Below are 22,823 nucleotides of genomic sequence, written 5' to 3' on the forward strand. Positions count from 1 at the left end.
TAGAATCCATAGTGCTTTTGATGAACTAAAGTTTACCCTGAAGTTTGGAAAAATAGATGGATATAAATTTCATGTCTGAGGTATGAATCAGGGGAGAAAATGTATGGGTAGGGAGAGAGATGGAGGTTGCAGTTGGGGAGATAAAGATTTTATCTTAGGTTTCTGAGGCACTGACTGGTTAAAAATGTGATTCTGAAAGTGGGAGAGAGTTTATACCTCTCCATGTATTTGAAGCCATGAATGTAGGTGCTTCACCTCCAAAGACAAATTTCGAATAAAGGAATCAGAATTGAGAGAAGAAGCGTGAAGAGTGTGTGAAAGGAAGGAGACAAGAGAGAGGGGAAACATTTAAGAACATACCCTGGAGGATTTGAACTGCAAAACTACATGAAACCAGCCTGGAGGAGGAGGGAAGAGAATTCCAGAACCGCAATAGCACAGGCAGGGCTGGGTACACCACTCAGGGAACCCAATGCAAAATGAAAATGTGAGGTCATTTGTTTAAAAGGAGCAATAAAAAATGTTCCATTAAAGGTACTAAAATAAAGCTTTTCCCTTTTTACTTGTGGTCTCTTTCCCACCTTTTCATAGTATTTTTTTACTTTCTGTTTAAGGTCATTCCAAGAAAATTTTAAAATTTCAATTATTAGCAAAACTTTGACCATTCATCTTTATATTGTACAATGCCAGTTTTAAACGCAAACATAAGAGAATTTAGTCCTTTTGTCACATGATCAGAATTACACACTTCATATTTCAGAGTTAGTATGTGCATTTTGTTCTTAGTAAGAGCTAACTCTGAACACTGAAACAAACTAACTCAACTGCTTTTATTACATGTCTTGGAGGATGCATATTCTAACACCACTTTGGAAGCTGACAGCTGTCATAGTACAATATCAGCCATGGAAAATACATAAACAAATGAGTAAAGCTATATTCCAGCAAAACTCATTACAAAGACAGGTAGTAGGCCTGGCCAGGTTTGACATGCAGGGCATACTTTGCCAATCCCTGGTCTTTGCGATTAATTTTCCCAAGGTAACATGCTGCTGAGATGGATATTCAACAATAAAGATGAAAGCATTTTGAAACCAAAGAACAGTAACATGCATGAAAAAAAATTGTATTATTAAATTATTATATTCACTCTACTATATTTTGTATATGGTGTCAATAATACCATTCATTTTAGTGACCAGTGGGAATAAAATGCAAATAATGAATGCTTTTGAATACTGCAAACTAACACAACACATAAAGCACAGGGTATTCATTTGTGGAAGGTGCTGGAAGATGCACAGGAGAGAAAATGTCAGAATGTTACTTCTGAATTTATTACTGCCCTGTGCTGGGTGTCAGCAGATATAATTTGACCTGCAGGAAAACTGTGGTGTTCATTACAGGGTCAGTTCTATATGGGATTTGTTTTATAAATTGCAAGTAAATTAGAACAAAAGTGACTATTCGATATTGCAACAAAAGCTTCTATCACTATGTAAGTACTTCCTTGCCCACAGGGCTAAGGGGAGGTGCAGTACGAGGTGTCACGTGTCAGCTTCAAGTGTCTGTCTCCTCTGACACTTAGTAGTTTTCACCAAAGGAAAGCTTCTTCATCCAAATTTGCTGGCTTATGAAATGTAAACATAATAATGAGTCATTTGAAAACCCTAGGATAAAAACATGGTTCTAAATTTGCCAATAGATAGAAATGAAAAACAGGTATGATTGTTTTAAAAAGGTGTAATTCATATCTGAGCAATTCTGGGCCAAACAGACAAACAAACCAAAAATTACAGCAGTGTCTGGTGCTTTTCACAAAGTAGTCAGTCAGTTAACATCTGAATATTGGATAAAATAATGTGCTTAATGCCATTCCATTTTTTTTTCCAATTTCATTAAAATGTAAAAATGCTGCAGACACGTTACTAATGATTTCAACATATATAGTAATTTAGTTTTAAAAAAGTGCATGGCATGTTTGAATATAAAGATATATCCCTATGTTATTTCAGAGAAATATACTACATTTTTTTCAGTTGACTCTCTTGTCACTATAATAAGGTTAATTAGCAATTATTTTCTTTTTTTTTTCTACATGGATATTTTCTTCAAGATTCTTGTAAAGTTGATCATTTTGATCTAATATGAATAAAGTGATTAAATATACTTTCTGACATTTTTTTCTCACTATGCACAAATATTTGCAGAAACATATTTTACTATGAGTATAAAATATATAATCAGTGTAAAACTTTCAGAAAATAAAAACAATATTAAAAGCAACATTAATGTTTTGAAAGAATCCTATGTATGCATATGTGTGGTGTGCTTGCACTACACATGTCTGAGCAAATATGTGGTTTTATCAGTTCCACTTAATAGTATGAGAGAAGCAACTTTTCATGTCAGCATTTATTTAGTACAATGACCACTTCTGAACACAGTTGTTTCCAAATATTTATTATTTTAATAACATAATTTGGGTATATCAGTAATAATTTCTTAAAACTGAAATTGATATGTTAAAACTTAAAACATTTCTGATGGCAAGCAACCTCTGAAAAGAGGGTGCCCATTTACTTCCCCCCAAAGAGTAGAGAATCTTCACCAATTCAGAGTATTACAATTAAAAAACAAAAACAAAAAACTGGCAAACAGATAAAATTTGTCTCATTTTAAATTTGCTATCTTCAATTGATTCTGATGATTTTGAAATATATTTTTATTGTTTGTTTAGAGCAAACTGTTTTACTCTTCCAGTGGTCAGCTTTTCCACTTTGATTTGACAGAGTATTTTATAGCCATATGTCTATCTTATGAGGCAATACATTTTTGCATATATCTGCATTATGTTTATGATTATTTTTGGCTTAAAAACGTATTAATTTTAGTTATTCTACTATAAATACACTCACTATCAACATTTTACTTATAATTTTCTATTTTTGCTTCGAGATTAAAAATTTCCAGTTAGAGATCAAATAAATATTAACTTATATTTTATTTAGATTATTTAATGTTTTATTTTGTAATTTTATCTAGTTAGTAGTCATAGGATTTATTTTGGTATAAGATATAGGGGAAGAGTTTTCAAAATAACAGAATGCATCAACATAATTTAGTAAGTATTAAAATATTTATCAATTAAGATCCCTCCTTTTTATGTAATTTTATATCTAATATGTATACATATATATCTGGACTTTCTGTTCTATTTTTTTATCTGCATCCCTGTGATAACATCATAATCATTTATTAAAGTTTATTTTAATACTTTACCAACAAGCTCTCTTATTGCCATTCCTTTTCAGCATTTCTCTTCCTACTCTCTTTCACTTTAAAATGACTTAATCAGGGTTCAACAATTATCCCATTTGAAATTGTTTGAAATTGCTGTATACTTTTCAAATGCAGTGTCTATGTGTGTTAAGAGATCACACTTCTGAACTCTCAAATAAAGATATGTCTCCATTTATCTACTTTTAAGGTATTCAACAAATTTCACCTTTTAAACTTTGTTCTGTATAGTATTAAGCAGCAGTAGTTTGTGTTTTTGGTTACTACTTAAATAATACATTTTCCCAATAGAGTTTTTAAATACTATAAGAAGAAATATGTACATAAAAGGCATTTTGACTAGTTTATGAGTTTAATGGAACTACCTCTTCTGTTTCAACTTAAAGAATGGACAAAAGACCCCAAATAGCCAAAGCAATCTTGAGAACAAAAAATGGAGCTGGAGGAATCAAGCTCTCTGACTTCAGACTATACTACAAAGCTACAGTAATCAAGAGAGTATGGTACTAGTACAAAAACAGAAATATAGATCAGTGGAACAGAATAGAAAGCCCAGAGATAAACCCACACACATATTGTCACCTTATCTTTGATAAAGGAGGTAGGAATGTACAGTGGAGAAAGGACAGCCTCTTCAATAAGTGATGCTGGGAAAACTGGACAGGTACATGTAAAAGTATGGGATTAGAACACTCCCTAACACCATACACAAAAATAAGCTCAAAATGGATTAAAGACCTAAATGTAAGGTCAGACACTATAAAACTCTTAGAGGAAAACATAGGCAGAACACTCTATGACATAAATCACAGCAAGATCCTTTTTGACCCACCTCCTAGAGAAATGGAAATAAAAACTAAAATAAACAAATGGGACCTAATGAAACTTCAAAGCTTTTGCACAGCAAAGGAAACCATAAACAAGACAAAAAGACAGCCCTCAGAATGGAAGAAAATATTTGCAAATGAAGCAACTGACAAAGGATTAATCTCCAAAATTTACAAGCAGCTTATGCAGCTCAATAACAAAAAGCAACCCAATCCAAAAATGGGCAGAAGACCTAAACAGACATTTCTCCAAAGAAGATATACAGATTGCCAGCAAACACATGAAAGAAAGCTCAACATCATTAATCATTAGAGAAATGCAAATCAAAATTACAATGAGATATCATCTCGCACCGGTCAGAATGGCCATCATCAAAATATCTACAAACAATAAATGCTGGAGAGGGTGTGGAGAAAAGGGAACACTCTTGCATTGTTGGTGGGAATGTAAATTGATACAGCCACTATGGAGAACAGTATGGAAGTTCCTTAGAAAACTAAAAATAGAACTACCATACAACCCAGCAATCCCACTACTGAGCATATACCCTGAGCAAATCATAATTCAAAAAGAGTCATGTACCAATATGTTCATTGCAGCTCTATTTGCAATAGCCTGGACATGGAAGCAACCTATGTGTCCATCAACAGATGAATGGATAAAGAAGATGTGACACATATATACAATGGAATATTACTCATCCATAAAAAGAAACGGAATTGAGTTATTTGTAGTGAGGTGGATGGACCTAGAGTCTGTCATACAGAGTAAGTAAGTCAGAAAGAGAAAGACAAATACCATATGCTAATACATATATATGGAATCTAAGAAAAAAAAAAAAAAGGTCATGAAGGACCTAGGGGTAAGACTGGAATAAAGACACAGACCTACTAGAGAATGGACTTGAGGATATGGGGAGGGGGAAGGGTAAGCTGTGACAAAGCGAGAGAGTGGCATGGACATATATACACTACCAAACGTAAAATAGACAGCTAGTGAGAAGCAGCCATATAGTACAGGGAGATCGCTCAGTGGTTTGTGACCACCTAGAGGGGTGGGATAGGGTGGGTGGGAGGGAGGGAGACGCAAGAGGGAAGAGATATGGGAACATATGTATGTGTATAACTGATTCACTTTGTTATAAAGCAGAAACTAACACACCATTGTAAAGCAATTAGACTCCAATAAAGATGTTTAAAAAAAAAAAGAATGGGATTAAGTATCATTGTGAGCTATTTATATTGTTATGTTTGTCAACAATAATATATACCTAAAAGATTTGGAGATAATGTAAATCCCTTAGAATAGAAAGAAGAAAAGAGAAAAAACTAAACACTCTCAGTAAACTATAAAATGAATGTTAATGTCTTTATATCTAATGATGTGGTAAATTTTATTATTAAATATCTTACTTTGACACATTCTTTTCTTCCTGGAGAAAATAACATTTACCATTTTCTAGAATTTTACTAATATAGTACTGGATTTTTTTTTTAACTTGAAACGTTACAAATATGAATGGAATAAATGGAACTCATGCAAACTTTTCTTTTTGTGCTATTTTTGCTACCCACTGCTACTAGAGAATATTTAGGTCAGGAATCTCCAGTTGCTCTCCCTTACACTCTTCCCAAACAACTGGTAGAAAAAAAAAATAGACATATTACTACAGAAAATTAATATGAACTGCTAAAAAATGTTCTTTTTTCTCTCTTAGGTTTCATTTTCTTCATGAGTTTGACCAAACCGCAAAGACTGGACTGTTTAGAGGATGGCGTACAACAACACCTTCCATTCAGCTTAATAGAGCTGTGGATGGACTGCAAAATAGCAATAATATGCATCAAAAGTCCCACCAAACTCTAGGAGACACACTGGTAGAGGTTGTGCCATGATGCTCACTTTGTTGATCACAAGAGGGTGCTTGGGGTATCTTTTTTTTTTTTTTTCTCAGCAACCCAATGCAAGGTGAGGAATTCACCAGAGCAAGGGAGCACAGAATAACAGGCTCTCCACCTTTTATACTTCCTAGTATGGAAGCAGCATGAAGGGAGGAAATAGTAGTGCCCAATGGTTCACTTTAGAAACATACAAGGAATTTCTCCCTGCGTCAGCGACACATTCCTTCCATACTTTGGCAGTGTATTAGAACGTACTGAAGATTTTAGCACTGCAGGCCATTCTACTATGTCCTACCCACCTTTTCTTTACATGAAAATATTAGACCAGATGTGGTTTTAAAGATCTTTTCCAGATCCTGAATGGGTTTGGTCAACAGGGACAGGAGACAGTGAGGTTGTGTATACATCTCCTGGGCTTCTCCATCTTGGATTGCCTTGGACTGCTCTGTCTTCCCCTACAGAGAAGCCACAGCTTCTGTAAACTGGCAGCTTTCCTCCATAGTTTCTGGGTCCTGGTAACTGCCCTTTCCTTTGCCCATTCTGGCCTAGGGGCAGTAATGACATTCTGCTGGTACTAGTCCCAGCAAACCATACTATGCCTCATTGTTTCCTTATACCCTACTCATATATTTGTAAATGATCTTTTTATTAAACTCTCCCCAAGTACCCAGTTGTAGTTTGCTATCTTTTCCCTGATTTGACCCTGACCAATACAGTGGATGAAGATATTGGAAAAATGCCAGCATGTCTTGGAAATGATTGATTACCTTGTCTAAAAGGATTAGGGAGGCAAGAGAAACTAGAAGGAGGCTAGGAGAATTGGAGGAGGTCAAAACCATCAAAGAATGTTTGCAGTTGGAGTGAGGGATGAGCAAAATGCAATGTGACAAGATTTTGCTCATAAAGGGCAAAACTAGGATTCAATTTCCTAGAAATGGGGAATTTGTGTCCTGATTGTCTGGACAGTCAGGGGTGGCTATGGGGTTACTGTAGGAGAGGAGGTGTAACTCAGCTACATTTACTAAGAACCTTCTCTGTGAGCAGTGACGTGTTAGGCATTGTCGATAAGTCATAAATTAGACAACCAGCTATCATCTTATAAAAGTACAAGGAGGATTCTACTTTTAAATTTGTAATTAAACTTACTATGTTATTTTTAGAAACTTTGTAAAGAAAATCATATCATATTGGACACACCAAATATAATGATTTGGTTTTTCATATTACTGATTTGCCAGCCATAAGTCACTCACATAAAAACTTTAAAATATTGATATAATGTGTATTTCTTCTGAAGCATATACGCACACACATACACACACAAAACTAATAAATTCCTCACTGAAGAAAAATTAACTTCACTGCCACAATTACACTTGAAATGCCACAAGATAGAACTCTTTTAAAAATGCAAAATATCCTCTTTCTGTAAAATACAATTTCTTAAAGTTTTTTTTTGCACGTTTCCTAACTTGATAGTAATTTACAAGGGTAAAGGAGATTAGTAATTTATAAAATGCTTTAAGCTGAGAGCAGTTATCTAAGAAAAGTGGCTTTTCATTAATTATTTCAAGACTCTGAATTCAAATTCATATACAGGATATTTTCTGTCAGTTGCTATATGGTGTTTTTGTTAAATAAAAGACATTAATTTATATTCTGTATTATGTATACAGTGAAAGCATCACGGCTTTGCATGAAAAAATGATAAACCACACCATGTAGGATGGGAAAATCCAATAGAGTTCCCTTGAGTTTTTTCATCTTTTCAGTTTAAAAAGTACCAGCTCTGAAGAAAATGTTAGAAAGTGTTTTTATATTGTGTTCAATCTTACAAAGAAGCTATTTCAAGAAATGAGAATAATAAGAGTTATTCCAAAACTTTGAAAGATCCATTGTGACGACTTGAACTAGTTGTTGCTGATTGATTGCCTGTGGTATAGCCATCTCCAACATACTCCTGCATTGATCTGTGAGCCTTTGTGGCAGTGTGTAAAGAATAACCACTTGTGACAGGTACAACAGCAGGGGCCATCTCCATTGAACTGGCTGTTGCCCCGATTTACAAAGAGGCTGTTTAGAGCACCTGGTGACCATGACAGGCTCTTTCTTCTCTGTAGAAAAGAAACTCATTTCTAAAAGTTTACAGAACTAAAACTGAGGAACTCACCAGAAATCATCAGCTGAGGAGGTGCAGGAATGGGCTCCAGGGAAGACCAGATAAGAGACCTAGTGATGGAAAGCCTTTGACTTGCTGCAGGAGATTCCTGACCACGCCCACGAGGCTGCAGCTCCCATCTGGACCATTCTGAAGAAGTTCTGACCTCTTCTTTTAAATCAGGTGCTAAGGTCAGATAATCTGTATAATATGTCCAATCTGGCATAACTACAGACATGGGGACAGAGGTCTGTATTGGAAGTGATTGAGTTGCTGAAGCTATAGAAAATGCTACAGGAGAGGTTACTTCTGAAAAATCAGACGTGGAGTCTACATGTCGTGGCAGGTTGAGGTCACTTGAATGTATAGTTTCTGGATGACTTTGAAAGTTTAATTCAAAATTTAGAGACCCATCCCCTGTATGAGGTTTGAACTGGGTATAAGACCCTTCATGCTCTTGCACGCCCAGTAACTTGTCTTCATTCAGCATCTCAGTGGGACCCAAAGTTGTACCATAGATTCCTATTTTCAATAGTTTAAAAATGTTTTCTGATACTGAAGGATCATCAGCAGTCAGTTGTGAAGTCAAATCCGAATTCGTCAGGTCTGAAGGGACAGTTTGTGAAGGGATAATGGATGAACACATCTTATCCAAACATAAATTAACATCCAAATCACTTGATAGGGTAACATATTCTTCTATGGATGAGACTAAAATTCTTCTTTTTGTACTCTTTGTAGAAGGAAATAAAGATGACAGTTCTGTGATTGCCACTGATGGCGTGATTTCAGCAGCCGAAGGAAGTGAATGTCCAGAAGTGATAGCTTGTGTTCCCATTCGTGCAAACCACCTGGCTAATACTGCTGAATTCATCCAGGATGTCTCGTAAAAGTGGGACTGTTTGTTATGCAAAACTTGATCTGAAAATTCATGAAAGGATTTTATTTCAGTCATAGAACACATTGCACACGTTTGGCTTAATTCACTTAAAGAATCAGCAGCCTGTGGTTTGATATTTGTGACTCTCTGGTTGCTGGATGCTTCGGTAATAACCTGATCTTCACTGGGAATGGAGGCTTGTGTGGTGAATTGGTGCAGAGTTGATGAATTTAAGACGGCTACCTGCTTGGATATGATTATCTTAGCAGGAGAAATGGGAGACATCGAAGAGCTCAGCAGTCTCCAGGACTCTCTTGAAATTAACGAAAGAGCTGAATATCCTTCAATATCCTCTTGAGAGACGACTGGACGTGCGCTCACGGAAGCAGCTGCGGGCGGGAAGCCACGGAAGAGTAATGAATGTCTGTTTAACTCAACATCAGCCCCTGGAACACCACTAGTTACTGAACTCATTGTGGTAGCAGACAAGACAACAGTCCGCGGGCTCTCAGATAATAAAGATTGTGTAGGAAAAATAAAATCTGTCATTAAGGAAGAGATGATAAACGGGGTGCTCTCTCCCCTATCAGGGAAAAAGAGTCCTGGTGCGCCCACTGGAGTTTGGATGGGCATACATGATACAGGTGTTTTGCCCCCGACGATTTGTGCTGGGTCATGAGCACCAAAATTCAGAAACTGAGAAGAGGAAACATCTGCTGAAGAAGGAAGACTGTGTTTTGCTGAAAGCGTCTTAGTGGAAATCAGTTCTTCGAGTAAATAGCTTTCAGAGGACGTGCCAATATTTAATGCTGCCAAACCAGTGGTTGGGAGAACGTCGTGCTGGATAAAGTCTGTCTGTTTTGGACCTTCAGAGAGGAAAAGGTAAGAAAGAAAGAACGAGAGAGCAAGAAAGAAAAGGAAGAAGAAAAATGGATTAAGCCCTGGGCTGAATCTTCTGCAAATTACACTGTACCTTATACACATTATATATATGCAGACTAATGTGGCTCTGTAAATCATATTTCTAATAAAAGTGTATGAGAAAGTTTAGTGACTTCACAAGCTGCATAAATGCAGAGTTCTATTATTCATACTCCCTGGGGTGGCCAAATTCAGAACAAATGGTCTTCTTTAGAATAACCTTCATTCCAAAATAATGATGCCTTTGAAGTATGAAACAAGAAAATTTACAATTCTTTGACAGTAAAAAATATAAAAGAATATTTGACCTAATGAGTTAGAAATATTAGAAATTTCATTTTACTTTCTGAAGAGACAATTTTTTTTATATTAGATACCATATTTCAAATTAATTCCTTAAAAGAACAGAAATTATACAGAAAAAATATAGAGCAGTATACCTTTATGCTTATAATATCCATTAGGCTTTAAAAATATTTTTTAAACAAGGAATACCTTGTTAAAGGCTATAATTCTCATTCTACTTATCCTGAGAGACAAGAAAGAATTTGGAATTTAACATACAATATACTATTTACAATATGGCACCATTTGATTTAGTAAGTTAAATAAGACGTGTCAAAACATACTCAACCTGTCAAAATACTTTCCAATAGGAAAAAACAGATTTTTAAAAATCTGAGTGTTTTTCCAATAAATTGATAGGAATATAAGTTTACATATAATGATTCAGAGGATGTTGAATAAAGACATAATGAGGCAAGTAGTACAGGTCTTTTAAATAAGTTTTACTGATAGTTGAAACAAAATGCGGTAGAATCGGGGTTCAGTTATCTACCAAAATTTACATATCAGAATAAAGACTATTCATGAACATTTTTGCACTGTTTCAGAAAGAGTATTTATTCATAAAGGACACTAACGTTTTTAAAACTTAAAACACAGCACATAACCAACAAAAATTCTAAGCCAATTTTATAGCCCTGAAAAATCAAGTGTCTTAGAAAAATAAATATTGAAATAAGTCAGAAAATATGTTTTAAAACATAACATTTTCAAACTTCTCCGCATCATAGTCTCATCTACTTACCTTCACCAACTGGAGTAGTGTTCACTATGGCCCACAGTTGGGTAGCCCTGGCAGGTGGGATGCTACTGACCGAAGTCCCTGAGGTGGGCACTGTGTATGTTTGTGTGGAAGTGGCCTCTTTTCGTTGAGAGCTGGGAGGTAAACAGGTGATTCTTCCTATTTCATTACCACAGAGAAGCCCAATGGAGCAGATCTGCAAATGACAATTGCAATAGTTAAGCACATAGTTTCTTTGCCCCTGAGAATTTTTAAGTTAGTTTTGAGGTCCATTTGAATTTTCATAGTTATATTAGTTAGCTCACCACCTTATTGTGTAGAAAATGGAATCTCTAGAGTAAATTTACCTATACTTCAAAATTAATTAAATTCTTCAAATTTTAGATATGCTCAAACTGAATGCCTAAATTTATTCTTGATTCCTTTAAGTCAAAATACTACTTTCCATTTGCTTTGAGGATATTTTTTTCCAATGAAGAATCTGTACTGTATGGTAGAAAATATGAATATAAAAACTCTTACAAATTTTAAACTTTTCTTCTCTAAATGTCATATTTAGTTGGAAACTAAAATAAAACACACGATCTACAACAGATAATTTGAAGACATTATCTTGTGGTTTTCTGAATCATTTTAATCCACATTGGTTTAAAAAGCAAGGCTCCTTTTCTGTTTTAGCTTGACCTGAATGGCCTACTTCTGCCATATACTTATAAAATAATTTCCACATAAAGAAATTAATTTTTAATTCATAGGAAAGAGAGTTGTGAGGCATGTATAAATAAGTGCAAATGGATCAGGGATTCTCCTTTAAATGTAGAGTTAAAAATTAGTTATACTATTTGAAACATTTTGAATTTTAAGTAAATACCACATACCTATTTTCTAACAATAAAGACATTCATAGGTAGCTCTGCTTCACTGTTACAGTATTTGTCCAAGATTGTATCTAATTTGTACAAAATGTAAATTTTGCTTTAGTTATCCCTTTTTGTTTGTTTCACAGTTATATATTCTGTATGCACTTTCAACTCACACATTAAAGTATTTAAAGCTTAAAGGCCAGTGTTATATAACTACCTTAAAAATCTAACATGTAGAAAACAGTAAAAAGTGAAGCTAGAAGCAATAGAAGAAACAGCAAGAAAAACATATCTATTATCATTCCACACATTCAAGACCAAGAGATTGTCCTTTTCTCCACTCAAGGGTAAGCAGCAAGCCCTAGAAGGACTTCACAGATTAATGACAATGCACAGGAAACTAGGATAAAAACCAGAATGCCAATATGCTAGCTTACAGTGAAAACCTAGCTGTTACGCAGCTCATAAATATTTGCATGGTCATGGTCAGCTTTCCCCTCCAGAATCACAATCAGAAGCCATAATTAACTACCTTGAGAAATCATCACCGCAGGATTAAGGGCCCTCAAAGTCTCCGTGATCAACAAGTTCTCTCCATGTCAGCAGAGCTACCCAAGAATCACAGGTTTCCCTGATGTGCATTAGATCAGAACATGTAAAACTAGTTTTCAAACGCTTAACAACATCAGACTAAGGTACTGCCAGAAGAATGATCTTGAATACTTGATGCTAACTGATGTATCACTGGTTAAAGTTATCTACCTATTAGACAACTTGACACTGGCACTGCTGACATTTGTCTCTATTATTCTCATATGTTCTCTAATAGTGTTGACCGTTATATTATTGGTGTGTAAATACATTCGTCTTCCAGGTGACACTTAGGTCCAGCAGCCGGGAAGCCGTACTCCCTCTTTCCTACGTTGCATGCCTAGGCTCACATACATCCTCTGCTGCTTTTAGCCTTTAACTCTCAAAGCTGAATTTACTTTCCCAATTTTGAGCTTGATAGGAAACATCCTGTTATATTCCCAAGTACTAGCAACTTTTAAATCATATTTTTTAATGTTCTTCCAAATAGATTTTAATTGTTTGAACTTTCTGTCTATACGCACAGGCACATACACATACACATATGTCAATACAATTTGTCTTAGAGAGACTTCCATATTTTCCTTAGTTAAATCCCAAACTTCATGGGAAAACTCACTACATATTCACTAAACCTATCTCCTCTTCCTCTTGGATTACATGTCTCAGTTACTCTTGTGTCTCTGTGTGATCATGTGACTTACTTCTACCCAAGGAAGGGTGAATGTACCATGTGTGATCCTCCAGCCTCTGCCCCTGTGTGCTGACCTCTGAAAACACATATTAAAGATGGGTAGCCACAGAAAGGAAGTAGCCTGAGTTCCTAAAAGTCTATTTGAAGGACAATATCTGAAATCAGAAACACTCATTTGGACTTCATGTGAATGGAAAATAAATTTATATTGTATCAGGCTAGCAAAATTTTGGAGATTATTGTTATAGCAGCTAGCATTTTCCTTACTAATACATCAATCTTTGCCTCACCTGGTCTTTCTGATAATATTCTTTGTTAGCTATGAGAAAATTAAATTTAAAAAGCACCTCATAAATGATTGAACATTTCTTTTTCTATATCTGCCTGATTACATTGAAAGATATAGCATTTCAAATATTTAGCTTTGCTTTAATTCAGTAAGCCTTTAATTTTGTATATTTCTTTCTTAACTTGGTGGTTACCATAGTAACTTATTTGGCCAATACATCCTCATTCACTCATTCATTCATCCATCAAATATGTATTGAGTGCCTGCCATTATTTGTTTTATTCACTGATACTTATTGAAACTTAATATGTGCCAAGATGATCATCACTTCTACAAAATTTCACGACTTTAAAAAATATACTTTTTTATTTCTGAATCTATGTTTAAGGAACACAATGCAAATAGGACTTTTTGAGTCAAAGCTTTATGAGAATATGGTCATCCACTTTTTAAAAATTTTATTTTATTTTATTTATTTTTGGCTACGTTGGGTCTTCGTTGCTGAGTGCAGGCTTTCTCTAAGTCGCGGCTAGTGGGGGTTACTCTTCACTGTGGTGCGCGGGCTTCTCATTGCTGGGGCTTCTCTTGTTGTGGAGCACAGGTTCCAGGCACACAGGCTTCAGTAGCTGTGGCACATGGGCTCAGTAGTTGTGGCTCGCGGCCTGTAGGGCACAGGCTCAGTAGTTGTGGTGCACAGGCTTAGTTGCTCTGCAGCACGTGGGATCTTCCCAGACCAGGGCTCGAACCTGTGTCCCCTGTATTGGCAGGAGGATTCTTAACCACTGTGCCACCAGGGAAGTCCTGGCCATCCACTTTTTAATGGACATTGTGTAGCTCGCTTGTCTTTGCTCAACAAATATTTGTTGGTCAATTTCTAAGTGTCAGTGACTGCTGTAAAGGCTGGGAATGAACTAGTCAACAAGATTAGCAAAGTTTCTCCTATCATATAGCTTGTATTTCAGTAAAGGAATTAGAATTCATTAATAGTAACTAGCAATAATTTGCTTAAAGACAAAATTTTGCGAGATAAATAATGAGGAAAAGCAGGGAGGGCTGTTTTGGACAAGTGGTTAGGGAAGTCTTCTTTGATCAGGGATCTGAATTAAGTAAATATCTGAGGAAAGAGTATTCAAGGCAGAAAGAATGGTAGTACAAAGGCCTCAAGGCAGAAACATGCTTGTGTATTTGAGCAACAGCAAGATGGGCGGTGTAGATAAAGAGAATGAGGGAAGGCCATTGGTGGATGGAAATGAGGTCATCGACATGGCCAGGAGAGATATCATGCCAGATGATTTGTTTGTTCTTGAATTTGGAATTAATTCTGAGTGTGATGGGCAGCCATTGGAATATTTAATATTTAGAGTAGAAAAATGATATGGTTTGACTTATGAAAAGATTATGTTAATGCTACATAGATAATAGGCTCTTAAGGGAGTCTGAAGAGGGGACAGAATGGAAGCTGGGGCATCAGTTGGAAGCTGGCAGTAGCCTTGGTGAGAGACAGAAATAGATTAGCCTGGAGTGAAAGTAGTGGTAGATAGAGTAAGGGTACTTTCAGGAGATACTTGGGAGACAGAGCCTATGAGATATGTTGGTAGATTGATGTCTGGAGTGAGAAGAGAAGGTTAATAAATGATTCCTAGGTTTTTGTTCCTGCTAATGGATGAGTAGAGGTGCCACTTACTAATTTGAAGAACACTGGTGGAGACCAGCTAGGGAATGGAGGTGGATCCAGACTTCTATTTAAATACTTTAAATTTGAGAAGTTTATTAGCTATCCAAATGTGGAGATAGAGTAGTAAACTGGAAATATGAGTCTTTCTTAAGGCAGAATTACCCTTAAATCATTTCTGTTAATTAAGAAAGTATGATTTAAAAGATACCATAGCCCTTCTCCCTAATTCTCTAGCCATAAAGCTAGAGAATGGCAGAGTTGGGATTCATATGTAGGCAATGAGGAGCTTGAACCCACACTCACGATCATAATTTTGCCTCTTGTTACAACTTCAACATTTGTTATGAACAGTTCTACCCTATAGCTGATTATTTTAGATAAAAAATTAAAATGTTCTTCTACTCAGCCTGTTTAACAAATGCCACTATCAATTAAATTTAATGACTACCAATAATGTTTTAAGGTCTGGGCAAAACAGTGTCTCTCACTGAAATGAGTTTACAACCCAGCAGATAATTTTTCATTCTACAGATGGTCACATTTGACAATGGAATATTGTACTTCATCCTTATTTTCTACTTGAAATGATGAGTATGTAATACAGCAAACAACAACAAAGATCCCAGTGGTTGCAATCAGTTTTGTATCAATTTAATTCTGTGGATTAATCTACTTTCATCAGAACAGGTGGGCCAAATTTACTCTTTAAAATTTACTAAAATAATTGAAAGCTTGAATTTGTCCAACCCCATTGAAATATACATTATTAATATGTCATTGTTTATATAGCAAACTGTGTACACAATTTGTGGAGGCTAGTGAAAATAAAAATATAAAGCCCCTTGTTGAGAAATGATTAAATATTCAAGTCAACAACAGCAGAACATTGGAGTGTGTGTGTGTGTGTGTGTGTGTGTGTGTGTGTGTGATGGGGGAAGGGTCTTCTAATGGCAGGGTCTCTCCAACTCACAGGTCACACAGCCATGATGGCAGCCTCCTTATACATACTAATTTTCCCAGACTAGAACATTGGATCTACCCACTTGTAGCTTGGTGCTCTTTGACAATTTTCTCTGGGTAATATTTTCCTTCTTAAAATGAAATATCTTTTAGATAATTAGAAGAAACAATTCAGATCACTGGTGTGCCAAATTCATGGTATGGTTGTTCCTTGTAGAATTATAAAGAATACATCAAGCAGAGGAACCAAGATAAAGTAACCAAGCAAATCAGTCTCTAAGTATAGATTTAGTTGCCCCATTGATTACAGTTCTAAGAAACAATAAGCTTTTCCCAGGTTTGTTGAAGTTGAAAGTGAAACTTTCAATTTATGCTGATTGCAACTGTCCTGTTGCATTAGCAAAGATTCACTAAACTTGGTTCTCTTTAAACAATCTCCACTTTTTGGCAAACTTTTGCATCGTTTACATCATTTCCAATTCTATAAAAATTTCACTGCATCAATTTACTACTTAAAATTCTCATGTCACAAGTTACAAATCACGGTCCAGTCACAAGACCAATAACCAATAGTTCACATCTAGATAGTATACTTTTCCCATGACTTGTTAATTAGATAAGAGGAGAGGGATTACAAACTGAAACTTTTTACTATCCTATCTATGGCAGGCAGAATGCTACGTTCTAAGATGGCCCTCAAGCTTCCTGCCCACCCAACTCTCCCACCCACCAGTGTATAGACCCTGCATAATACATGATGGTTTCGCCACATGATCAGCCTAGGTGACTTACATGGTACGGTTGACCTTAAGAAAGGGAGATTACATAAGCCTTTTAAAAGCAGAGTTTGAAGTATAACAAGGATTTGAGCCTTGTTGCTGGTTTAAAGACAGAGGGAGCCACGTGGCAAGACATTCAAGTGGCCTCTAGGAGTTGAGAGCAGCCTCCAGCTGCAGCCAGCCTGGCCACGGAACTGAATGCTGCCATTGGCAGAAATGAGCCTGGAAGTAGATTTTTACTCAATCTTCAGAGGACAATGTAGCCCAGCTGACACACTGATCTCAGGCTGACTGCTCACCTACAGAACTACAGCTGATAAATGGGGGTTGTCTTAAGCTGCTGAACTTGTAGTAATTTGTTCTGCAGCAATGGAAAACTAATGCATTGTCCCACTAACTTCAACACAGTAAACACCAAGACGCTGGGTCCTCTCCAGTCTTGGAGACCAGGCAGTCGTCATGTTAGGGATGTTGGCACCACCAGCTGGCGGGGTTTGTAATTTTTGTTTGAGTCAGTCCTCGACCTTTGTGCCCTCAGATCCCCTCCTCCCCACTCCGCTCTCAGGCTTTGCTAGGAATACTGCCCTCTGCAGGCTGCACTTCCTGGGTTCCTCATTTGCTGGCTTCCACCAATGGGAGGCACTAGGGTCTCGGGAGAGGGTGCAAAACGTGGACATCTCCACCCCCCCCCCCCGCCATGCCAACGTATGCACACGGTGTCCCAGACTGCATCCTTTCCGCTCCCATGCCTGCATCCTCCAGATGCCCTGTGCAGTGAACACTTCCCCCTTCCAGCCTGCAGTGGTTTCGTGCCGTGGCTAATCTCCTGTTGCCTTGCTAACTTTTGGTTGGATCCCAGCTCTTCCCTCACCTCTGTAACCAATTCCCTCTATTATAAATGCTAGAGATGGTTTCTGCTTTTTTCTGGTTAAGACACTAATTGATTCAGTGTTGCTGTCCTATAGAGGATACAGGCAGATTTCTGTAGGCAGTTATCTAACTTGATGGGGAGATGAAAGGTAATGTGGGCGTCAACCTGAAAGCAGGAATGATATTCTGAAGATTGATATAATTCACCCATAGTAATAAAAAATATATATATTAATGATCGGAGATCAAACGTTAAGAATACTTTGGTGTAAACTATGTAATATTGACATAATTTTGTGCTTATACAATTGGGATAAGTATTTTTATTTCTAGCTTTTCTAGAATTTCCTACATAAAGTCAATATGTAGGGTCCATGCCAATAATCAAAATTGTTAATTATATGACTGTTTGTGTGCCAACTTGACTTATATGTCTTTATAAGTAAACTAAACGTGCCTCTAGGCAGCTGGTTATGTTTGTTCCACTTTCCCCTGAAAGCCCAGGCCTAGTACATAGTTACATATTTGGGAGTTAGTGAACATTTGTGGGAAAAAAACTAAAAGATAACATTTTTTGAAGAGACATTTTTATCTAGCTATTTCCCCATTTCTTTTTCCCCTTTCTAGACACACATTTTGAGAGATGTATTGGCCAGATCTCTCACACATTCCGTTCTTTCTTCCAGCCATTCTAATCCAGCTGTCATGTCATCATGTCACTAAAAATATTCATGTAAATTTCCAGAAATACAACCATGCTGTTCTATTCAAAGCACGGTTTGGGGTATTCATTTTATTCAAATCTTCAACAATATTTAACAGAACCAACCACTATCTTCTGAAACGTTTGGTTTCTCCCATACTTCCTACCTCTCTCCCTACTCCTGTCTCCTCCCTTGGCCTCTTCTCTTCATTCTGGTCTTTAATTTGGAATTCCTTGGAGCTTTATCTTCAATCTTTTATCCATTTTTTCCTACATTTTCCCCAGAAGTATTTTCATCTATTCAAAAAACCATAAAGATATCTGTATATTCATGAGTCCCCAAACTATATCTCCACCTCACACCTCTTGCAGTATATTCTTTTATAACCAATGACTTATTTAGCATCACTAGTTAAATACCTCATGGGGACCTAATATTTAACACATACAGTATTACAGTGATGAACTGCTTGTCCTAACACGTTCCTAACGATCCTCTCCACTCAGGAAATGCAACACCTTCGCTCGATTGCTCAAGGTATCTCTGGTTTCTATCTAACACGCCTACTTAATGCCACGTTTTGCTAATTCTTCTATAGTATATTTTAAATATAGTTTTTTCTCTCAGTTTGCTTTGCCACAACCGTAGGTCAAGCCTATGAAATAATTCATGCAATAATTGCAATGGCCTAGCTTCACTCATACTTCTAACCTCCTTCCAGACCCTCTACACAGAATAGGAAGGATATTTTAATAATCTGAATAAGATCACATCTCTCCCCTCTTAAAAAATTTTAAATGTATTTCCACTATATATTTGAAGAAAATCCAAATAATTTTCCATTCTTTTTGACTCACTACGTAATCTGGCTCTGCCTGTTTCTGCCGACCTATCTTCTCCTTTGTTCCCACCGGACCTACTGCGCTCAACTCACAGTGTCTGTTTTCACCACCGCATGTGGGGCAAAGCCTTTTCCTCCTTATGACCCGTGCATGTGTCCATACCCCTGACAGCACGTCCAACTCTCACTCTTCCCTTGGATGATTTCTTCTCGTGCTCAGGTCTGAAGTGTACCCCCCTTAGAAAGAACTTCTCTGCCACCTGCATTATTTTTCTCTCACTGCAATGTTTTCTTTTCTTTCAGAACACTAAGTACAGTTTGAATTTTATTTTCATTTGTCAATTACCTTTATTGCTGTGTCTTTTCTGGTATGCTACAAGAACCACTAGGTAGACGCCTACGTATGTTCCATTCTGAGCCCTACTCAGCACACTGTTGGTTGGCCGTTAGCCAATGAGGGTTCCTTGAATGAATATATAAACAATACTTACAAAATTGTCTCTATACATTAAATAGTTGACTTTGCAAAATATCAGTATATTTCCACCCACACATTACATAATTGATGTTTGAAACACAAATGACCCTTCACATGCCATATGTCACAAGAAATGCAAGCAACCAAATATGAGAGTCCAATAGATGCCAGTCTTGACTTACAAGGGGGGTTAAGTTTCCTCTGAGAAATAAGGACCCAAATCATGTGAGTAGTCTGTCTTGAGACCAGAGGTGACAGGTGAAAATGTACAGCTGGTACTATTCTACTTTCCCTTTGTGTCTTTCCCTTACTGTCTTGAGAAAAACAGTTTCTCCTGTTTCCAGGGTCTCTTGTTAAGGAATACTCAACTACTAAACAAAGATGTGCTAGGAAGAATGGATAAATTCTTTGATTTTAAGAACTGGGAAGTTAAATAAGATCAAAGTCACTTAGCAACCTCCCCTACACCACACTTAAGTTGTATGAGGTAACTCCTGGGCTTTGGGTACTGATAAAAATAGAGCCCTGAGTGAGTTTTATGGGTGCTTAGCAAGTCCTAGACGGGGATACAGCTGATGGAAGGACAGTCCCGTTGTCTCTTGTGCTGGTGGAATGTGTGCCAAGGTTATCTTTTAAAATAAAATCTGACCAGGTCATTCCTCAGCATAGAAAATCATCAGTGGTTTACCACTCTTGCTAGGCAAAACCAAAAATGATTTAGCATAGCACACAAAGCCACTGGCCATTTCTCAAAACTTACTATCATTTCTTACCATTTTTTCACATATGCTAGGCTAATTCCTATTTCACATATGTTGTTTTCCTTTGTGAATCCCACTTCTGCCACATATTCCCACCTTGAACACAGGTAATCTAGGTACCCAACTTTTTTGGTTCAGTTCAGTATAAGTATTCTCTCAGTATTCTCTTCTGTGTTCCTCCAGTTTTAAAAAAAATACAGTTGACCCTTGAACAACATGGGGGTTAGAGGTACTGACCCTCCACACAGCCAAAAACCTGCTTATAACTTATTGGTTTCTCTGTATCAGAGTTTCTGCATCCTCTGATCCAACCAACTGCAGAGCATGTAGTGCTGTAGAATTTACTATTGGAAAAAAACAAAAACAAAAACCTCCGTGTGTAAGTGGATCCATGCATGTATTTTAAACACATGTTGTTCAAGAGTCCACTGTACATCACTACTGTGCTTTCATGAAATATTGTGCAGACCTTAACTGTGTCTATTACCTATCATATTGTAATTATCGTTTGACATATTTTGAACTCCCAGTAGTATATAGCTTTTTAAGAACCAAAATTGTCCTTAAGTGTCTGGCTCTGTGTGTGAGATATAGGTTAGTAAAGGATGTTCTTGGGGAGACTGTGGTCTTGGGCTAAGTGAGACTGCTTCACATTGGGTTGAAAGAAGAGAGTAATGTTTCTAATGAGTTGGAGACCAAGAGCCTTTGATCTAGTCAACTCAAATTGATTAGAAATGCTGAACTGGAGTCTTAAGAAAAGATCTTCATATTACTTAGTTTTCATTGAAATTCACAAGTGACAAAAAAGCCTGTGAAGTACAATGGGTCTTAATTTGAGAACCACATTTTAATTAATGAAAGAACAATTTGAGAAATAAGATACACATTTGAAAGTTAATTATACATACAAATTACTCAGAGCAGATACATAAATAATATATTTCTAATACATTTATAATGAAGATATTTAAACAATTTCCCCCTTTTTCTGTACTGGTAAATGTGCCTGTGTACATAAAAAACATATTTAAAAAAATTTTTTTTGGAGTTATAGAAAGATTGGATTAAAACTACCTTTGTAATTAGTTTGCTCTGAATACTTTTCTACTGTTTTCACATAAATAAAACCCTAAAAGTCCAGATCAATTTTTAGAAATAAAACAATCCATATAACAATTATCTTATTATATTTTGATAGAAGATGCACATAAATGGGGTATCTTCAAATTTTAAGCAAATGGTATTTTATCAGCTTTCCACAATGGATGAATTCAGTTATATGCAATTAATTTTCCTCTGTGTGATCCTAATCAAAGAGGTGCTAGTTAACTATACTTATTGGACTGAGTAAGCTGAAGTAGTTTGAATTTTAAAGTTATAGGCTTGTTTGTGGCAGAGCTCATGTTGGAAATACCATTGTATTCAATTTAAATTTAAATAATTTGTACTTGATTTGATATAATTCAACACAGCAATATTGAAAATCTACTCTATCAGCCATCATATCGGAATCATTTAATAACTATCATAATTATTATAGGTGCAAATTATCAGTGTGATTGATACAATGAAATCTCTGGGTTCCTAATGCCAATAGCCTCCTCTAAATTGTGGCTCCAAATCCCCCCTCCCCACATTGAAATCAAGCATATTCAAGATTTCTCTGAGGCCACTGTCTATGCATCACCAGTCCTACGATCTGATATCTGATTCAGAGCCCTGAGTATGTACAAGATAAGAGCCACTAAAATATCTCAGAAGTCAAACGCCCTGGACTAACCTACTATTTCAGGAAGAATAGATGAAACTAGCAGATACTATAGACTCACCAGTGTGAAAAACCAGGATTCTCCAATGGTCATTTGAGAGCTGGCAAGTAGAAAATTTCCTTACCACCATATGCCTATGCAATTTAGGGTATCTTTCCTCAGTCACAGAGTGTTCAATTATTGTTCATGAGGAAAGACACTCATTTCATGATTCATTTACTAATTCCTGCAATAGAAATAATGTCTTCATTCTCTGAATCCCTACAATCCTCTAATTGTTTACACCTTAGGCCACTCATCTCTTTCTAATTTGTGTTATACTTGTTTCTATTCATGTTTTCTCTCTTCTTTACTTGTTTGATCTCCTTAAATCACATCTCAAGTAATTCTGTAAATCAAGTCCTAAAGAAGTACTAAAATATGTGTACTAACTTTTTTTTTTTTTTTTTTTTTTTTTTTTTTTTTTTTTTTTTT

At 36.3% G+C, this 22,823-nt stretch overlaps 1 protein-coding gene across 1 annotated transcript in view; it reads right to left on the reverse strand.

Annotated features, from left to right (window-relative positions):
• The window catches only part of EYS (eyes shut homolog), a 1,642,163-nt gene that overhangs the window by 829,124 nt on the left and 790,216 nt on the right, over positions 1–22,823 (reverse strand). The window contains exons 23-24 of the mRNA XM_029223300.1: positions 11,079–11,271; positions 8,200–9,933 (exon numbers count right to left, since the gene is read on the reverse strand). Of these exons, the coding sequence (XP_029079133.1) occupies positions 8,200–9,933; positions 11,079–11,271 (1,927 nt within the window). The remainder of the gene's footprint in view (positions 1–8,199; positions 9,934–11,078; positions 11,272–22,823) is intronic.

This window comes from Monodon monoceros, unplaced genomic scaffold (assembly GCF_005190385.1).
Source record: "Monodon monoceros isolate NGI ecotype Baffin Bay Population unplaced genomic scaffold, NGI_Narwhal_1 Super_Scaffold_15, whole genome shotgun sequence".
In the NCBI taxonomy this organism is placed as follows: Eukaryota; Metazoa; Chordata; class Mammalia; order Artiodactyla; family Monodontidae; genus Monodon; species Monodon monoceros.